Raw genomic sequence first — 14,710 nt, forward strand, 5'->3', positions numbered from 1 at the left:
GCATGTGGGATCTTCCCGGACCGGGGCATGAACCCGTGTCCCCTGCATCGGCAGGCGGACTCTCAACCACTGCGCCACCAGGGAAGCCCATATCTAATACTTTAATTTTTTAAAAAAGCCTCTTAGAAATCATAAAGAGTAGTCTGAAGTTGACGCACTACCATGCCTGTAAAAGTGTACTAGGGTGGCCTGTATGAGGGAAGACACTAATCTTGGTAGACTTCTTGTATTCCTATGGCGTTCCTGCTCCTCCAGGAATGCTGTGACCTATTTATAAATGAAATAGATGGAGGATTCAAGCATGGCCCCTTGGAGGTGAATTGCTTCCCTGACTATATAGCTCTGCCACTATTATCTAAATGGTTATTGTTTAGGGGAATTCTCTGGCTGTCCAATGGTTAGGACTCGGCACTTTCACTCTACTGCTGAGGGCGCAGGTTCAGTCCTTGGTCAGGGAACCAAGATCCCACAAGCGCGTAGTGTGGCCAAAAAAAAAAAAAAACAAAAAACAGATGATTGTTTAGGATAGCTTTAGTCCTATAGTTAGGTTTTTCTGCAGATATGGATACCATAGAGTATAGCTATAATGCATACAGCTAAATGTTCTCATGGTGCCTTTTCCAAAAACAGCTTATTAAGGAAAATACCACTTTCTGTGTAACATAATACCTCAAAGTAAAGTCTGAAGAAACATTCTACTACAGTACAAATTCAGTTACGTAGGAGATTCCTTAACTGTTTTAAGCTCTGCTTATTTAATTTTTCTTCACTTGCCTTTATTTATAAAAGAATGCCTTTATCTTCCTCTTGCCTTGGAGAGGCCCCTTTGACCTTTTCATAGCTCCTGGTCCCTTGCATTTGATATTCTAACAAAGGAGCATGGTTAGCTACCCATGAGCTTTCTTTTCTGCCCATGAGTCCTCTTTGTAGTGATCTTCCTGAGCCTGCTTCCCTGCTCCTGATGCAAGCCCTTGCTTCAGTGCTACATGGCTCTGAAATTGATCCTTTTAAGACGTGTATTGCCCTCTGATTCCATGACTGTCTGCTCTTCCTGACTTCTTTCCTCCATTTTACAACTGCTTTTTCTTCTGGGCATTGTATTTTAGTTTAAGATTTTTTAACTTTGTTTGCTTTCAAGAGTGTTAATGTATTTGTAAAAAGAAAATCTAGCATAAAGAAAATGAAAGTTCCCTATAAAGCTTTTCCTCAGAAAGGGGCAGCTTTTAAAAATTCATATACAATTTCTGTGGGGTAGAGGTTACTTTTGTTTATTAATGAGAATAGATGATGCATTATTTACTTTTTTATCTTCATGCTTTTTTAAAAAAAAAACAGCTTTAAGATCTAGTTCACATACCATATAAGTCACTCATTTAAGATATATGAGTTAGGGAATTCCCTGGTGGTCCAGTGGTTAGGGCTCTGCACTCTCACTGCCGAGGGCCCAGGTTCAATCCCTGGTCGGGGAACTAAAATCCCACAGAAAAATAAATAAATAAAATATATGATTCAGTGGCTTTTAGTGTATTCATAGTCAATTTTAGAACATTTTCATTATGTGAAAAGAAACTGAGCTCCTTAGCCATCATCCCCCAACCCCCCCTATTCCCCCCAACCCCCCGCCCCACCCTGCTGCACATAGGCAACCATTAATTTGCTTTCTCTATATATAGATTTGCCTATTTTGGACATTTCGTTAAAATGGGGTCACATATTTTTGGTCCTCTTTCATTTTAGTGTAATGTTCTCAAGGGTCATTCATGTTAAAGCATGTATCAGTATATCGCTTCTTTTTGCTACCAAATAATATTCCATTGTATGGCATTGTATGGATAGATCACGTCTTAGTTATCTATTTCTCCTTGCTTTTTACATTGAACAAATACATCTTGAACATTTTTCTGTGCCAATATATATAGATGGGCCTTATTCTTTTTTTCACTTATAGTATTCTTTATTTTTTTTGTTGAAGTATAGTTGATTTACAACGTTGTGTTGATTTCTGCTGTACAGCAGAGTGACTCAGTTGTACACATATATACATTCTTTTTTATATTCTTTTCCATTATGGTTTATCCCAGGATATTGAATATAGTTCCCTGTGCTATACAGTAGGACCTTGTTGTTTATCCATTCTCTATGTGATAGTTTGCATCTACTAACCCCAAACTCCCAGTCCATTCCTCCCCCACCCCACTACAAGTATTCTGTTGTTTAAATATGTCGTTTTTAAAGACTAGACATTTGGATTATTTCCAGTTTTTACCCTATTATAAACAAAGCTGTAGTGAATATCTTTGTGAATGTGTCTCTGTGTTAGGGTGGAATATTTCTTTTGAATACATTTTCTAGAAGCCATATTGCAATATTAAGGGAGTATATATTTTTTAATTTTAATAGGTATTGCAAAATTGCCCTCAAATAGTTATACAAATTTATACACCTACTTACAATGTGAGGATACCTATTTCTTCAAATATTGGGTGTTTTCATCTGTTTAATTTTTGCCATCCTAATAGGTAGAAAGTATAATCTTGTCTCAATGTATATCTCTTTAACTAGGAGTGAAATTGAGCATTTTTATGTTGATTGACCATTTGTATGTCTTCTGCTATGAACTGAAATGTAGCCTGGTGGTTAAGAACCCACTCTGAAGCCTGACAGTCTCAGTTCAAACCTTGGCTTCACCTTTTGCTGTCTAGTTACTTCATTGTATTCAGGTTCCTCATCTATAAAATGGGAATAATAATAACAATGCTACCTGATAGGAATTGTTCTTAAGATTAAACGAGATAATCCTTGTGCTTAGCACAGTGTCTGGCAAATAACACATAATTCCAAGCTATTATTTTTTTAACATCTTTATTGGAATGTAATTGCTTTAAAATGTTGTGATAGTTTCTGCTGTATAACAAGGTGAATCAGCTATACATATACATATATCCCCATATCTCCTCCCTCTTAGATCTACCTCCCACCTTCCTTTTTTTTTTTTTCAACATCTTTATTGGAGTATAATTGCTTTACAATGGTGTGTTAGTTTCTGCTTTATAACAAAGTGAATCAGTTATACATATACATATGTTCCCATATCTCTTCCCACTTGCATCTCCCTCCCTCCCACCCTCCATATCCCACCCCTCTGAAGTCAGGCAGCCTGATTCCTCCAGCTCCATTTTTCGTTCTCAACATTGCTTTGGCTATTCGGAGTCTTTTGTGTTTCCATACAAATTGTGACATTTTTTGTTCTAGTTCTGTGAAAAATGCCAGTGGTAGTTTGATAGGGATTGCATTGAATCTGTAGATTGCTTTGGGTAGTAGAGTCATTTTCACAATGTTGATTCTTCCAATCCAAGGACATGGTATATCTCTCCATCTATTTGTATCATCTTTAATTTCTTTCATCAGTGTCTAATAGGTTTCTGCATACAGGTCTTTTGTCTCTTAGGTTTATTCCTAGGTATTTTATTCTTTTTGCTGCAATGGTAAATGGGAGTGTTTCCTTAATTTCTCTTTCAGATTTTTCATCATTAGTGTATAGGAATGCCAGAGATTTCTGTGCGTTAATTTTGTATCCTGCTACTTCACCAAATTCATTGATTAGCTCTAGTAGTTTTCTGGTAGCATCTTTAGGATTCTCTATGTATAGTGTCATGTCATCTGCAAACAATGACAGTTTTACTTCTTCTTTTCCAGTTTGGACTCCTTTTATTTTGTTTTCTTCTTTGATTGCTGTGGCTAAAACTTCCAAAACTATGTTGAATAATAGTGGTGAGAGTGGGCAACCTTGTCTTGTTCCTGATCTTAGAGGAAATGGTTTCAGTTTTTCACCATTGAGAACGATGTTGGCTGTGGGTTTGTCATAATATGGCCTTTATTATGTTGAGGAAGCTTCCCTCTATGCCTACTTTCTGGAGAGATTTTATCATAAATGGGTGTTGAATTTTGTTGAAAGCTTTTTCTGCATCTAATGAGCTTATCGTATGGTTTTTATTCTTCAATTTGTTAATATGGTGTATCGCATTGATTGATTTACATATATTGAAGAGTTCTTGCATTCCTGGGATAAACCCCACTTGATCGTAGTATATGATCCTTTTAATGTGCTGTTGGATTCTGTTTGCTAGTATCTTGTTGAGGATTTTTGCGTCTATGTTCATCAGTGATACTGGCCTGTAGTTTTCTTTTTTTGTGACATCTTTGTCTGGTTTTGGTGTCAGGGTGATGGTGGCCTCATAGAATGAGTTTGAGAGCATTCCTCCCTCTGCTATATTTTGGAAGAGTTTGAGAAGGATAAGTGTTAGCTCTTTTCTAAATGTTTGATAGAATTCGCCTGTGAAGCCATCTGGTCCTGGGCTTTAATTCGTTGGAAGATTTTTTAATCACAGCTTTAATTTCAGTGCTTCCAAGCTATTATTATAGAGCTCTTTGTACATTAAGAAAATTTACCCTTTGACAAATGTGTAAAAATGTTTTTTCCAGTTTATTTTTATTTTACTTCAGTATGACTTTTTGTTTGATAGTTGTCAAACAGAAGTTTTATATTTTTATGTGATCAAATTCATATTCTCTGGTTAATTTCACGGTTTCTTTTGGTTCACATTTAAATATTTTGATTCACATTTAAATTTTTTTCCATCTAGAATTTATTTTAATATATAAACAATGACAAGGATCCAGCTCAGTTTTTTTCCCCAGTTATGTTTATGACAGATACTTTATGGAATGTGATGTGGGGTTGGAACAGTTCCCTAGTTTCTTTATAGATAAGGATTTTATTCTTCTCTAGTTCTTATTGTTCACTGTACTGTGCTTATTTTGCTGTCATTTCAAAGATTCTTAACAGGGGAATTCCCTGGTGGTCCAATGGTTAGGACTCTGCGCTTCCACTGTTGGGGGCCTTGGTTTGATCCCTGGTCAGGGAACTAAGATCCCTCAAGCCGTGTGGCACGGCAAACAGTAAATACATATACATACATACATACATACATGCGTGCATACTCTCAACCGGATATAATTCAGAGAGAGTTAAATCAGTTCCTTTACAAGTTCTGTTACTAATTTTTTTTTCCTAACAGGTATCCCTTGTATAACTGACTGCGTAATGGCTGAAATTGAGAAATTGGGGCAGAAGTATCGAGTGGCTCTAAGGTAGGAAGGACCTGGTCCAGATTTGTTCTAGCTTGGTGTAATGAAGATTGTTTTGACCCTCCTTCAACTGTTTGCTATCTGAAGATTTCTTGTCTGATTAGTTTAAATAAAAATCATACAAAATTAGTTAACTATTTATAATGAAGAAAGCAAACATTGGAAGGTTAGAGGTTTTCAAGCTGAAGCTTTTTGAACTAAGTTACTTAGTCATATTGGTTTCATGGGCCTCCATTTAAGTTCCTCTAGATTTTCAATTAGAAAGTGTTTTTCTGTTAGTTTGTTATCTAGTTATCTTCTTCAGAATTTCACATGTAAAGCATTTTGAGTTTACCTAAAGAAGTTTTGAGTTTATCTGGAAAGTGCCCTTGAGTTTACAGCAGTGGTTCCCAAAGTGTGGCTCATGGAACCCTCCCCCACCCCAGGGGTCCTAGAGACCGTTGCAGGGAGTTTGCAAAACTGTTTTCATAATAATTCCAAGATGTTGCCTTTGTCACTGTGCTGACATTTGCACTGAATGCAAAAAATGCCAGTGCCTTAGTACAAATCAAGGCAGTGGGCCCAAATAATGCTAGTAGTTTCTGTATTCTTCACTCCCACCCACTGGCAGTTGAAAAAAAATGCCAGTCACTTAATATGCTTAACAGAGCAGTAAAATTCATTAACTTCGTTAAATCTCAACCCTGCAGTACACATCAGTATTCTGTGTGGTGAAATGTGAAGTACACATAAAGCATTTCTCCTGATGGATGCTCAGTAACCTTTCTGTGGTAATCATTTCATGATGTATGTAAGTTAAATCATAATGCTGTATACCTTTAAACTTACACAGTGCTGTATGTCAATTATATCTCAATAAAACTGGAAGAAGAAGAAAAACATACCAAAGGATGAACGTTGTCTCTATGAAAAGCATTTTTGTGCTTGAGTTGTAAGCTGAACCAGCTTCTTTTTCATGAAATATCATTTTTATGTGAAGAACAACTGGCAAACACTGATTTTTCAGACTTTGGTATTTAGGAGGTATTTTCTCAAAAATCAATGCAATGAACCTGTCACTTCAAGGAAAACAACTTACTCTGTTAGTTACCAATGATAAAAATTGAGCTTTCAAGTGAAAAACTAGAGTTTTGGAAAATCATAAGCTTATCACATTCCCAATACTAAAGACCTTTCTGTTGAGACCAGTGAAGGCATTAATGAATATGATTTTTTTTTTTTGTCCTTCCACATTGGTACATACAACTCTACCTCATGTTTTAAAATAGGATAGGGGTACCAAAATGTATTTAACTTTTACCTTGCTGGTGGATAATCAGATTATCTCCAATTTTCCACTCTTCTAAACTGTGTAGTAGTGACATCCTTGTGCCTATATTCTTGTACATGTGTGTAAGACAACTTTCTAAAAGTAAAATGGTTAGGTTAAAATTGATTTGGTTTTGAATCCTGGCTTTTCCCAGCTGTGTAGCTTTGAACAAATGAATCAATCTCTCTGCTTCTTTATCTGTAAAATGGAAATATAATAATTCAGTTTTGTGACAAGTACATGATGTAAGGCACAGCAGCTGTCAGTCAGTAATTCCCTTCTCTCTAACTTGTATTTCAATTAGAAGATAAGCTTCAGGAGGAGAGGGGTGTCTTAAAAGCTCCAGATAGATCACATTACTCTTATTTCACTGATTGAGAGTCATGAAGTTATTCAATGGCTTGCATGTTTTCATTAATCCACTCCTCTAACCGTATAGGATTGCCAAGGATCCGAGATTTGAACGACTACCATGCACACACAAAGGAACCTATGCAGATGACTGCTTAGTACAAAGAGTAACTCAGGTATCATCATTTTTAATATGTACTTTGTGCTATTTAAAAAAAAAAAAGATAAACGTATTTCCTGAATGTTCATGTAAAGTATCTAGGAATATAAATGATAAAAAAAAATTATATAGAATCCCTTCATGTGAAGTGTAGGTGTCCTCATTTACTTGAGAAAATGGATTGGAAGTGTATACTATAACCATAATGGAAAGATCACTGGCTGAGGGAGGATTTCAAATCTTAGCACTTGCATTTATTGGGTGTGTAATTTGGAGCATTTACTGATGCTTTATTCCACAAATCTTCTCTGTAAGATGGTTTAAGTGAGTGAGTATAGACATAATAATGTATCAGATTCCACCTCCCTGTGAATCTAAAGTGAGGTTCCATTTACTCCCTGTGTAGGAATTTTGTTATGTCTAAGTCTCCCAGGATGCTGTTTCACACATACCCTAGAATAAGTAGGTTTTTGATTCTTGTGTTCTGGCTTCCTTGTCAAATACTACAAGAACTTTTGCTACTGATTGCACTTAAAGAGCCTCTCTCTGCTGAGGATAATCATCTTCCTCTGGTGACCACACTGCCGTCCTTTTAGCCACTTCATCCCATGAGTGGGGCCAGCATTTCCCTTAATTTCCCACAGCATGGCTGACACCAATCTGCAACTCTTTATAAAACTCAGTGAGAGATTTGGGTAGGATGGAAGTAAAGTACAATACAGATTAGTTCCAAACTGTAGCTAAATGTTAGTGCTTTTAGAGCTGTTTGATTCAGACTTGTCCTGGAGATCATCCTATTCTGGCTTTAGGGCCAAGGAGGCAGCCTACCCCCACTGCTAGGAGGCCTCAGAGTAAGTCAGCCCCGGAGATGCCACAGACCGCAAAAGTTGTGCCCTCGGATCTAAGGCACTTACTCTACCTTTGTGTAGAGTCTCTAAGGGCGTTTTCCCAAAACCAAGGAATTGTCTGTCACAGATACGAAAATCCTCTCCACTTATAAGACAAAAACCAATTTGCAGCTTTTAAATAGTTTTTCTATCTTCTCCCCCTCAAGATTCTTAGAACTACATTCAGCCCAGGCAGCTTATAAATTTGAGCTCCTAGATCATAGTAGCTACTCAACAAATTGGTTTAGCCTTTCCTTTCCTATTTACTGTGAAAATGAATAGTTCTTCAGACTAGCCAGTGGTTGTATCCAGTATCACTGAATGAGCTCTATGTGAACACCCAATGGGTCTCTTCCAGCACAAGTGTTACATTGTGGCCACAGTTGACCGGGACCTTAAACGAAGAATCCGGAAGATCCCTGGAGTTCCCATCATGTACATTTCTAACCATAGGTGAGAACTTTCTCTTAGGGAAGTGATTAAAAGTATATAATTGATATCAATTAAAAATGAGGTCAAGTTATAGAAGAATTTGAAAGAGATTGATGTATCAAATGTTTACATAGTTCTATTTGAAGAAATGAGGCAAAGTAACAAGAACAAAGGCAAAAGATAGGGCTAGGATTTAGGAATGAGGCAGACATTCACATTGTGACAGTAAGATCACTAGAAGAAATAGGGAGATGTGTAGCCTTAAATACAAAGCAGTAATTAAAATCAAGCTAATCTTTTTGGCTAGAAATATTTTTTTGAAACCTAGTGCATGTGATTAGCACCTCATCTGGGAAACTAAAAGTTTATTAAAAAAACAAAAGCTGTGGACGCCCAGTGCCAGCTGGGCCCCCAGCTGTTGGCAGGTCTGTGAGTCCAGGGAGGCCAGCAACAAAACCACCTAATCAGCCCTCACAGTTGTACTAAATAATAAATAAATGACCACTATTTTAAGCCAAAACAAACAAACAAACAAAAGCTGCTTTTTATCCTTCTTGGATATTCCTATGTCAGTCCTCAGATATTATTGGCCAGCTTTTATCCTGGGACAAACACAACAGAATGGGAAGAATATGGGTGAGGGCCTTGGACTTACCTGGACTCAGAGCCTGCCTCCCCAACTTAACTTTCTCACTTTGAAGAATAAAGATAATATAGTCAGCATTTTGCTGTAAATCATTCATTATGATAGGCCTTTAAAATTTAGTTCCCACTGACAAAAAGGATTCACAACAGGAGGTGAGAGTGATGTAATCAGTAAAGGATGGGTTTTTAAGGTGGGTTCTGGACCCACATTTCTTACCAGTGTTAATTTTTTGTTCTGATCAGGTACAACATTGAGCGGATGCCAGATGATTATGGAGCCCCTCGGTTCTAATTCTTAAAAGACAAATTTCCTCTGCCTTCCTTCAACCAACTTTCTCTTTTGCCAGTTCATTAAACATGCTATAGCATGAATTATTATTCCACTCACCCATTTGCTCTGTAATGAGCTCAGTATGGTTAAATACACTCACTTTTTAATATTTTTGTTGTTGTTGGGTTTTTTTTGTTTTGTTTTGTTTTGTTTTTGCGGTACGCGGGCCTCTCCCTGTTGTGGCCTCTCCCGTTGCGGAGCACAGGCTCCGGACGCGCAGGCTCAGTGGCCACGGCTCACAGGCCCAGCTGCTCCGCGGCATGTGGGATCTTCCCGGACTGGGGCACGAACCCGTGTCCCCTGCATCGGCAGGCGGACTCTCAACCACTGCGCCACCAGGGAAGCCCCTTTAATGTTGTTTTGAAAATTATATTTTGTGTCATTTTAAAATTTGTTGCATCTTTTTATAAATCAGATAATTGCTCACATAATTTGATGGTCATTTTATATTGATTTACTCAACGAATATTTATTAAGGTGATACTAGGTATTTAATAAGATATGGTCTTATCCTCAAGATACTCACTTATGATGGAAAAGAGAAACATGTAGATGAGTAAATACAGTAAAATAATGGTGCTAAGATAAAAGTATGAGGGAGTAGACATACAGGTGGAAAGAATGATTTCTTTCTGCTTGGTTGGAATGGGGAGGGGAGAAAGACCAGAAGCAGTTATGTTTGAGTTAATCTTTAAAAAGAATTAGAAAGGGAAGGTGTCTGTACCCACATCTGAGACTCCAGAGGTAGGAGGTGGGAGGGAGGGGGCTTTATATGACATGCTAAAGGGTTTGGACTTAATCCTAAGGTCAATGGGGAGTTATTAAAACTTTAATTAGGGTGGATAACATAATCAGATTAGATGTTTTACATGATCACAACATAGCTAAGAATGGACAAATAGATCATTGAAACAGACTAGAAAGTCCATAAGTAGACCTATATATTTATGGCAATTTGGTATGTTATAAAGCTGGTATTTCAAATCTATATGAAAAGGAAATTACATTAAAAGCCAAATATTGTGGAGTCATTCCATTAGGGTTAGAATCCTGATTTCACCAGTTAATATCTGTATGAATTGGGCAAACCACATAGCCATTTGATGCCTTCTTTGCTTCCCTTTTTAAATGTTTTGTTTAATCCTCAAAACAACCCCAATAAGATGGGGTTGAATTGAACAGTACCTGTTACAAGTAAGTGTTGTTCAATAAATGTCAGTGATTATTGTATTATAATGACAAGTTGGCTATCCATTTGAAAAAAAAATTAGATTTCTACCTCATATCCTTCACGAGAAAATGTTTCAACTGGATCAAAGTCTAAATATTTTTTAAGCTATGAAATTACTAGGAAAAAAACAAGAAAAGTGTGTATAGGCTCTGAGTAGAATTCTTAAAAGAAGATGAAGAACATAAAAGCCATAAAAGAAAAGATTGCTAAGTGTGGATACATTAAAATTAGATTTCTCTGCAAAACAGCTTCCCCCAAAATTAAGACAAATAACTGACCAGAAGATTTTCCAATATATATAACAAGGGTATGAGGAAATGGATAGTCATGTAGTGCTGACAAGAATGCAGATAAGTATAACCATTTCAGACAGCAGTTGGGCAGGATCCACTAAAATAAAAATTGCAGATATCGTGTGAGCCCAATTCTATTTTTTGGTTATTTACAGGTATCATATAGGTGATTTCCTTTAAAATGATCAGTGCATTTGCATCACATGATCAGTGTGATGTAAATGCATGATAAATGTGTAAAAAAAATTCACACGTGTACAAGGAAGTGTATATAGAAGGATGTTTACTGCACCACTATTTATAATAGAGAAAAATTGAAAAGAATGTAAATATCCATCAGAAAGTTTTAACTATGTTATGCCTATACTATGGAATGTCATGAGCATTTAAAAACAATGAAGTAGACTTAAAAATAGGCAAAGGACTTGAACAGACAGTTCTCTGAAGAAGACATATAGATGGCCAAAAAGCCCATGAAAAGATGTTCAACATCACTAATCATTAGGGAAATTGAATCATTGTGCAAATTGAAATCACAATGAGATACCACCTTATACCTATTAGGATGGCTGCTGTTAAGAATAAATAAACAACAAGTGTTGACGAGGATGTGGAGAAGTTGGGACTGCTGTGTACTGCTGGTGGAAATGTAAAATGGTACAGCTGCTATGGAAAATAGTATGACGGTTCCTCAAAAATTTTTAAATAGAACTACTATATGATCCAGCAATTCCACTTCTGGGAATATATACAAAAGAATTGAAAGCAGGATCTTGAAGAGATATTTGTACACCCATGTTCATTAGCATCACTATTCACAATAGCCAAGAGGTGGGAGCAACACAAGTGTGTCCAAACAGATGAATGAATAACCAAAATGTGGTATATACATGCAATGGAATAGTATGCGTTTATACTATTCTGACACATACTACAATATGGATGAACCTTGACGTCATTATGCTAAGTGAAATAAGCCAGTCACGAAAAGACAAACACTGTAATTCCACTTATATGAGGTACCTAGAGTCAAACTGGACCAATTAGAACCTCCTTATTCCCTTTGCCATTGTGATTATTTCAAACATGGGTGATCAGGGTCAAGCCAAATAGTCTTAATCAGAGCTCTTACTGGAGAGTTGTTCTTCTTCTGCAGGAGAACTGTTAGATAGTGTTGGCTTTGGAATTGAGTGACCAGGTGTGCCAATACATTAGAAAAGGCTACCTGGGTTTTACTTTAATTGTATAGCCAAACCTAATCCTAACTAATGTAAGATGTACGTCTCCTAAACCAACAGAAATAAAGTGGAAAAGGGAAGCTCAATTAACAAAAAAAATTAAAAATAAAAAAGCAGAATACACCACTGGAGATCCGTATACTTCACTATATGTAAATTCTAAAAGAAAAGAGGAAAAAGAAATGCAGAAGAGGGGAGGGAAGAAGAAATAATGGAAAATAGAAAACTAAGTTGGGTAGGGAGAAGTCCAAACACAGTAGTCAGGATGAATGAATGTGACTAGGTTAAGTTCCCTTATTAAAAGACAAATGCTCAGATTGGCTATTTTTAAAATCTTGTAGCTATATGGTATTTACAAGATGTGCCTAAATCGGGATGACACAAAACTGTTGGAAATAATGGGAAAATACACTTTCCACACAACCCAGTCACTCCACTCCTAGGAAATCTAACCAAGAGAAATGAAAACATGTCTACACAGAGACTTGTACCTCAATGTTCATATTATCTTTATTCATAATAGATAGGAACTGGAAACAACCAAAGTATCCATCAACAAGTAAATGGATAAACAAACTGTGCATTCATACAATGGAATACTGTTTGGCAATAAAAAGAATGAACTACTGGGCTTCCCTGGTGGCGCAGTGGTTGAGAGTCCGCCTGCCGATGCAGGGGACGCAGGTTCGTGACCAGGCCGGGAAGATCCCACATGCCGCGGAGCGGCTGGGCCTGTGAGCCGTGGCCACTGAGCCTGCGCGTCTGGAGCCTGTTGCTCCGCAACAGGAGAGGCCACAACAGTGAGAGGCCCGCGTACTGCCAAAAAAAAAAAAAAAGAATGAACTACTAATACAATAACATAGATGAATCTTAATCTTAAAACTGTTAAGCTGAGCAAAAGAAGCCAGACACAAAAGAATGTATACCGTATGATTCCGTACATATGAAACTCCAGCAAGCACAAACCCAATCTATAGTGATGGACAGTAAATTGATTGCCTGATGTGGAGAGAGAAGGTTGGCTCTTGTAGAGGTACAAGGGAGTTTGGGGGGATGATGGAAATTTTCTGTATTTTGATTGCTGTGATGGCTACTTGGATATATTGATTTGTCAAAAAGCATTGAAATGTGCACAAGATGGGTACATTTTATTATTTGTAAATTACACCTCAGTAAGTTAAAAGATGGGAAAAGGCATGCAGAAATAATATGCTGTTTGAATATGCAATATGGAAAATATTGAGGTTTTCTTTGTAGCCTAACATGGTCAATTTCATGAAAGTTCCATGTACACCTGAAAAGGAGGTACATTCTGTATTATCTGGTATTATCAAGATAAAAGGTTTGATATTTATGCATAAGATCTACCTGATTGTTTAGGTATTCTGTATCCTTACATTTATTTTTGACTCTTTGATCTGTCTCACACTGAGAGAAATAGAGTTTTCTAATCTTAGTATACTTTGTCTATTTCTCCTTGCATTTCTTAGAGTTTCCACTTGACGAAAGTTGCTACTGTGTTGTTTTGTGCATGGATACTCATAACTGATATTTTTTTTTGTGAACTGTAGCCTTTAGCATTATAGTGTATTCTTTTTGTCTCATTTAATGCTCTTTAGCCTGAATTCTACTTTTTCTTATATTAAGAACAGGATCTTTGCTTTCTTTTTCTTTTCTGTAATGCATTTGCCTTATCTACTTTTGCCTGTCCTTTTATTTTTAGCTTTTCTGAATTCCTTACCCCCAAAGTAAGGTGCCCTTGCACAGTTCATCTTGTAGACAGAATTGCTAGAGACTAGTCACTTCTATGTGTTTTGTTTTGTTTCCTTTTCTGAATAGGAGTGTTCACTGTAGTTGTCCTGTTCCTATTCCACCAATTGTATATTTGGTGTTATAAGGGCAGATAATTTGCCCTCTTGGGGCATAGGTCTCTAGATCAAAAAAAGCCACACCTCCTGATACTGATACTACTACATATACCCCTTGCTGTAGAGACAGCTGTGCTCCACCTAGATCTCTTGGACTTTGAGCATGATGTCATGATTGGACAGGACTTGGAGAATGTCTGTGTGGAGGAGGGGGTTGTGTAGTGTATACGTGGCCTGTGGTAGAGAAAGTGAAATCAACGTTTGGTAACTAGAAGGGTAGAGTGTAGCAGTTGTTGGTGCTGTTTACCAAATATTTCTGGCTCTCTTGTTTATGGACCCAGGGTAGGATGGCTCTTTTCCACCACCTTTGAAGTGAGGTGTGGCAATGTGAGTGAAGATGACATATATCATTTCTAGGCAGAAGTTTTAAAAGTCATTATGTGATGAACTATGCTCCCTTTGGCCTGCCTTTCAAATCATGAAAACATAGAGATGGAACCTTGCTTTGCCTGGATCCCACAGAACATCCCAACACTAGGGTAAATGAAAAATAGACATTTTTTGTTTTAGCCACTGAGATTTGGGTTGGTTTTTTTGTTTGTTTGTTTTTTACAAGAGCATAACTTAGCCTATACCGACTGATAAAGCACATGTTGAAAAGTCTGGGTTAGAGCAGTTGGACAAGAAAAAGAAAAGGTATCCAAATTGGAAAAGAAGAAGTAAAATTATCTCTGTTCACACATGACATGATCTTACGTAGAAAATCCTAAAGAATCCATTTGTAAGATCTGTTACAACTAATTAATGATTTCAACAA

The 14,710-nt window shown here is 37.0% G+C and overlaps 1 protein-coding gene and 1 non-coding gene across 4 annotated transcripts in view; both read left to right on the forward strand.

The window, feature by feature from the left end:
- FCF1 (FCF1 rRNA-processing protein) overlaps nucleotides 1-14,710 on the forward strand; it is a 35,625-nt gene that overhangs the window by 9,020 nt on the left and 11,895 nt on the right. For 2 of the 3 annotated variants that reach the window (XM_027120027.1, XM_027120029.1), the window contains 4 exons: nucleotides 5,079-5,151; nucleotides 6,897-6,984; nucleotides 8,214-8,308; nucleotides 9,176-9,374. In XM_027120027.1, the coding sequence (XP_026975828.1) occupies nucleotides 5,079-5,151; nucleotides 6,897-6,984; nucleotides 8,214-8,308; nucleotides 9,176-9,224 (305 nt within the window). In that variant the 3' untranslated portion in view covers nucleotides 9,225-9,374. Of the gene's footprint in view, nucleotides 1-5,078; nucleotides 5,152-6,896; nucleotides 6,985-8,213; nucleotides 8,309-9,175; nucleotides 9,375-14,710 lie in introns of those variants that run through there. The other variant, XM_027120028.1, reaches the window with a different exon arrangement.
- Nucleotides 1,397-1,469, forward strand: TRNAE-CUC (transfer RNA glutamic acid (anticodon CUC)). Its single transcript has one exon. It is a non-coding gene; the product is annotated as a tRNA-Glu (tRNA).

Source organism: Aethalodelphis obliquidens, unplaced genomic scaffold (genome assembly GCF_003676395.1).
Source record: "Aethalodelphis obliquidens isolate GAN/ISIS:26980383/991018 unplaced genomic scaffold, ASM367639v1 scaffold21, whole genome shotgun sequence".
Classification (NCBI taxonomy): Eukaryota; Metazoa; Chordata; class Mammalia; order Artiodactyla; family Delphinidae; genus Aethalodelphis; species Aethalodelphis obliquidens.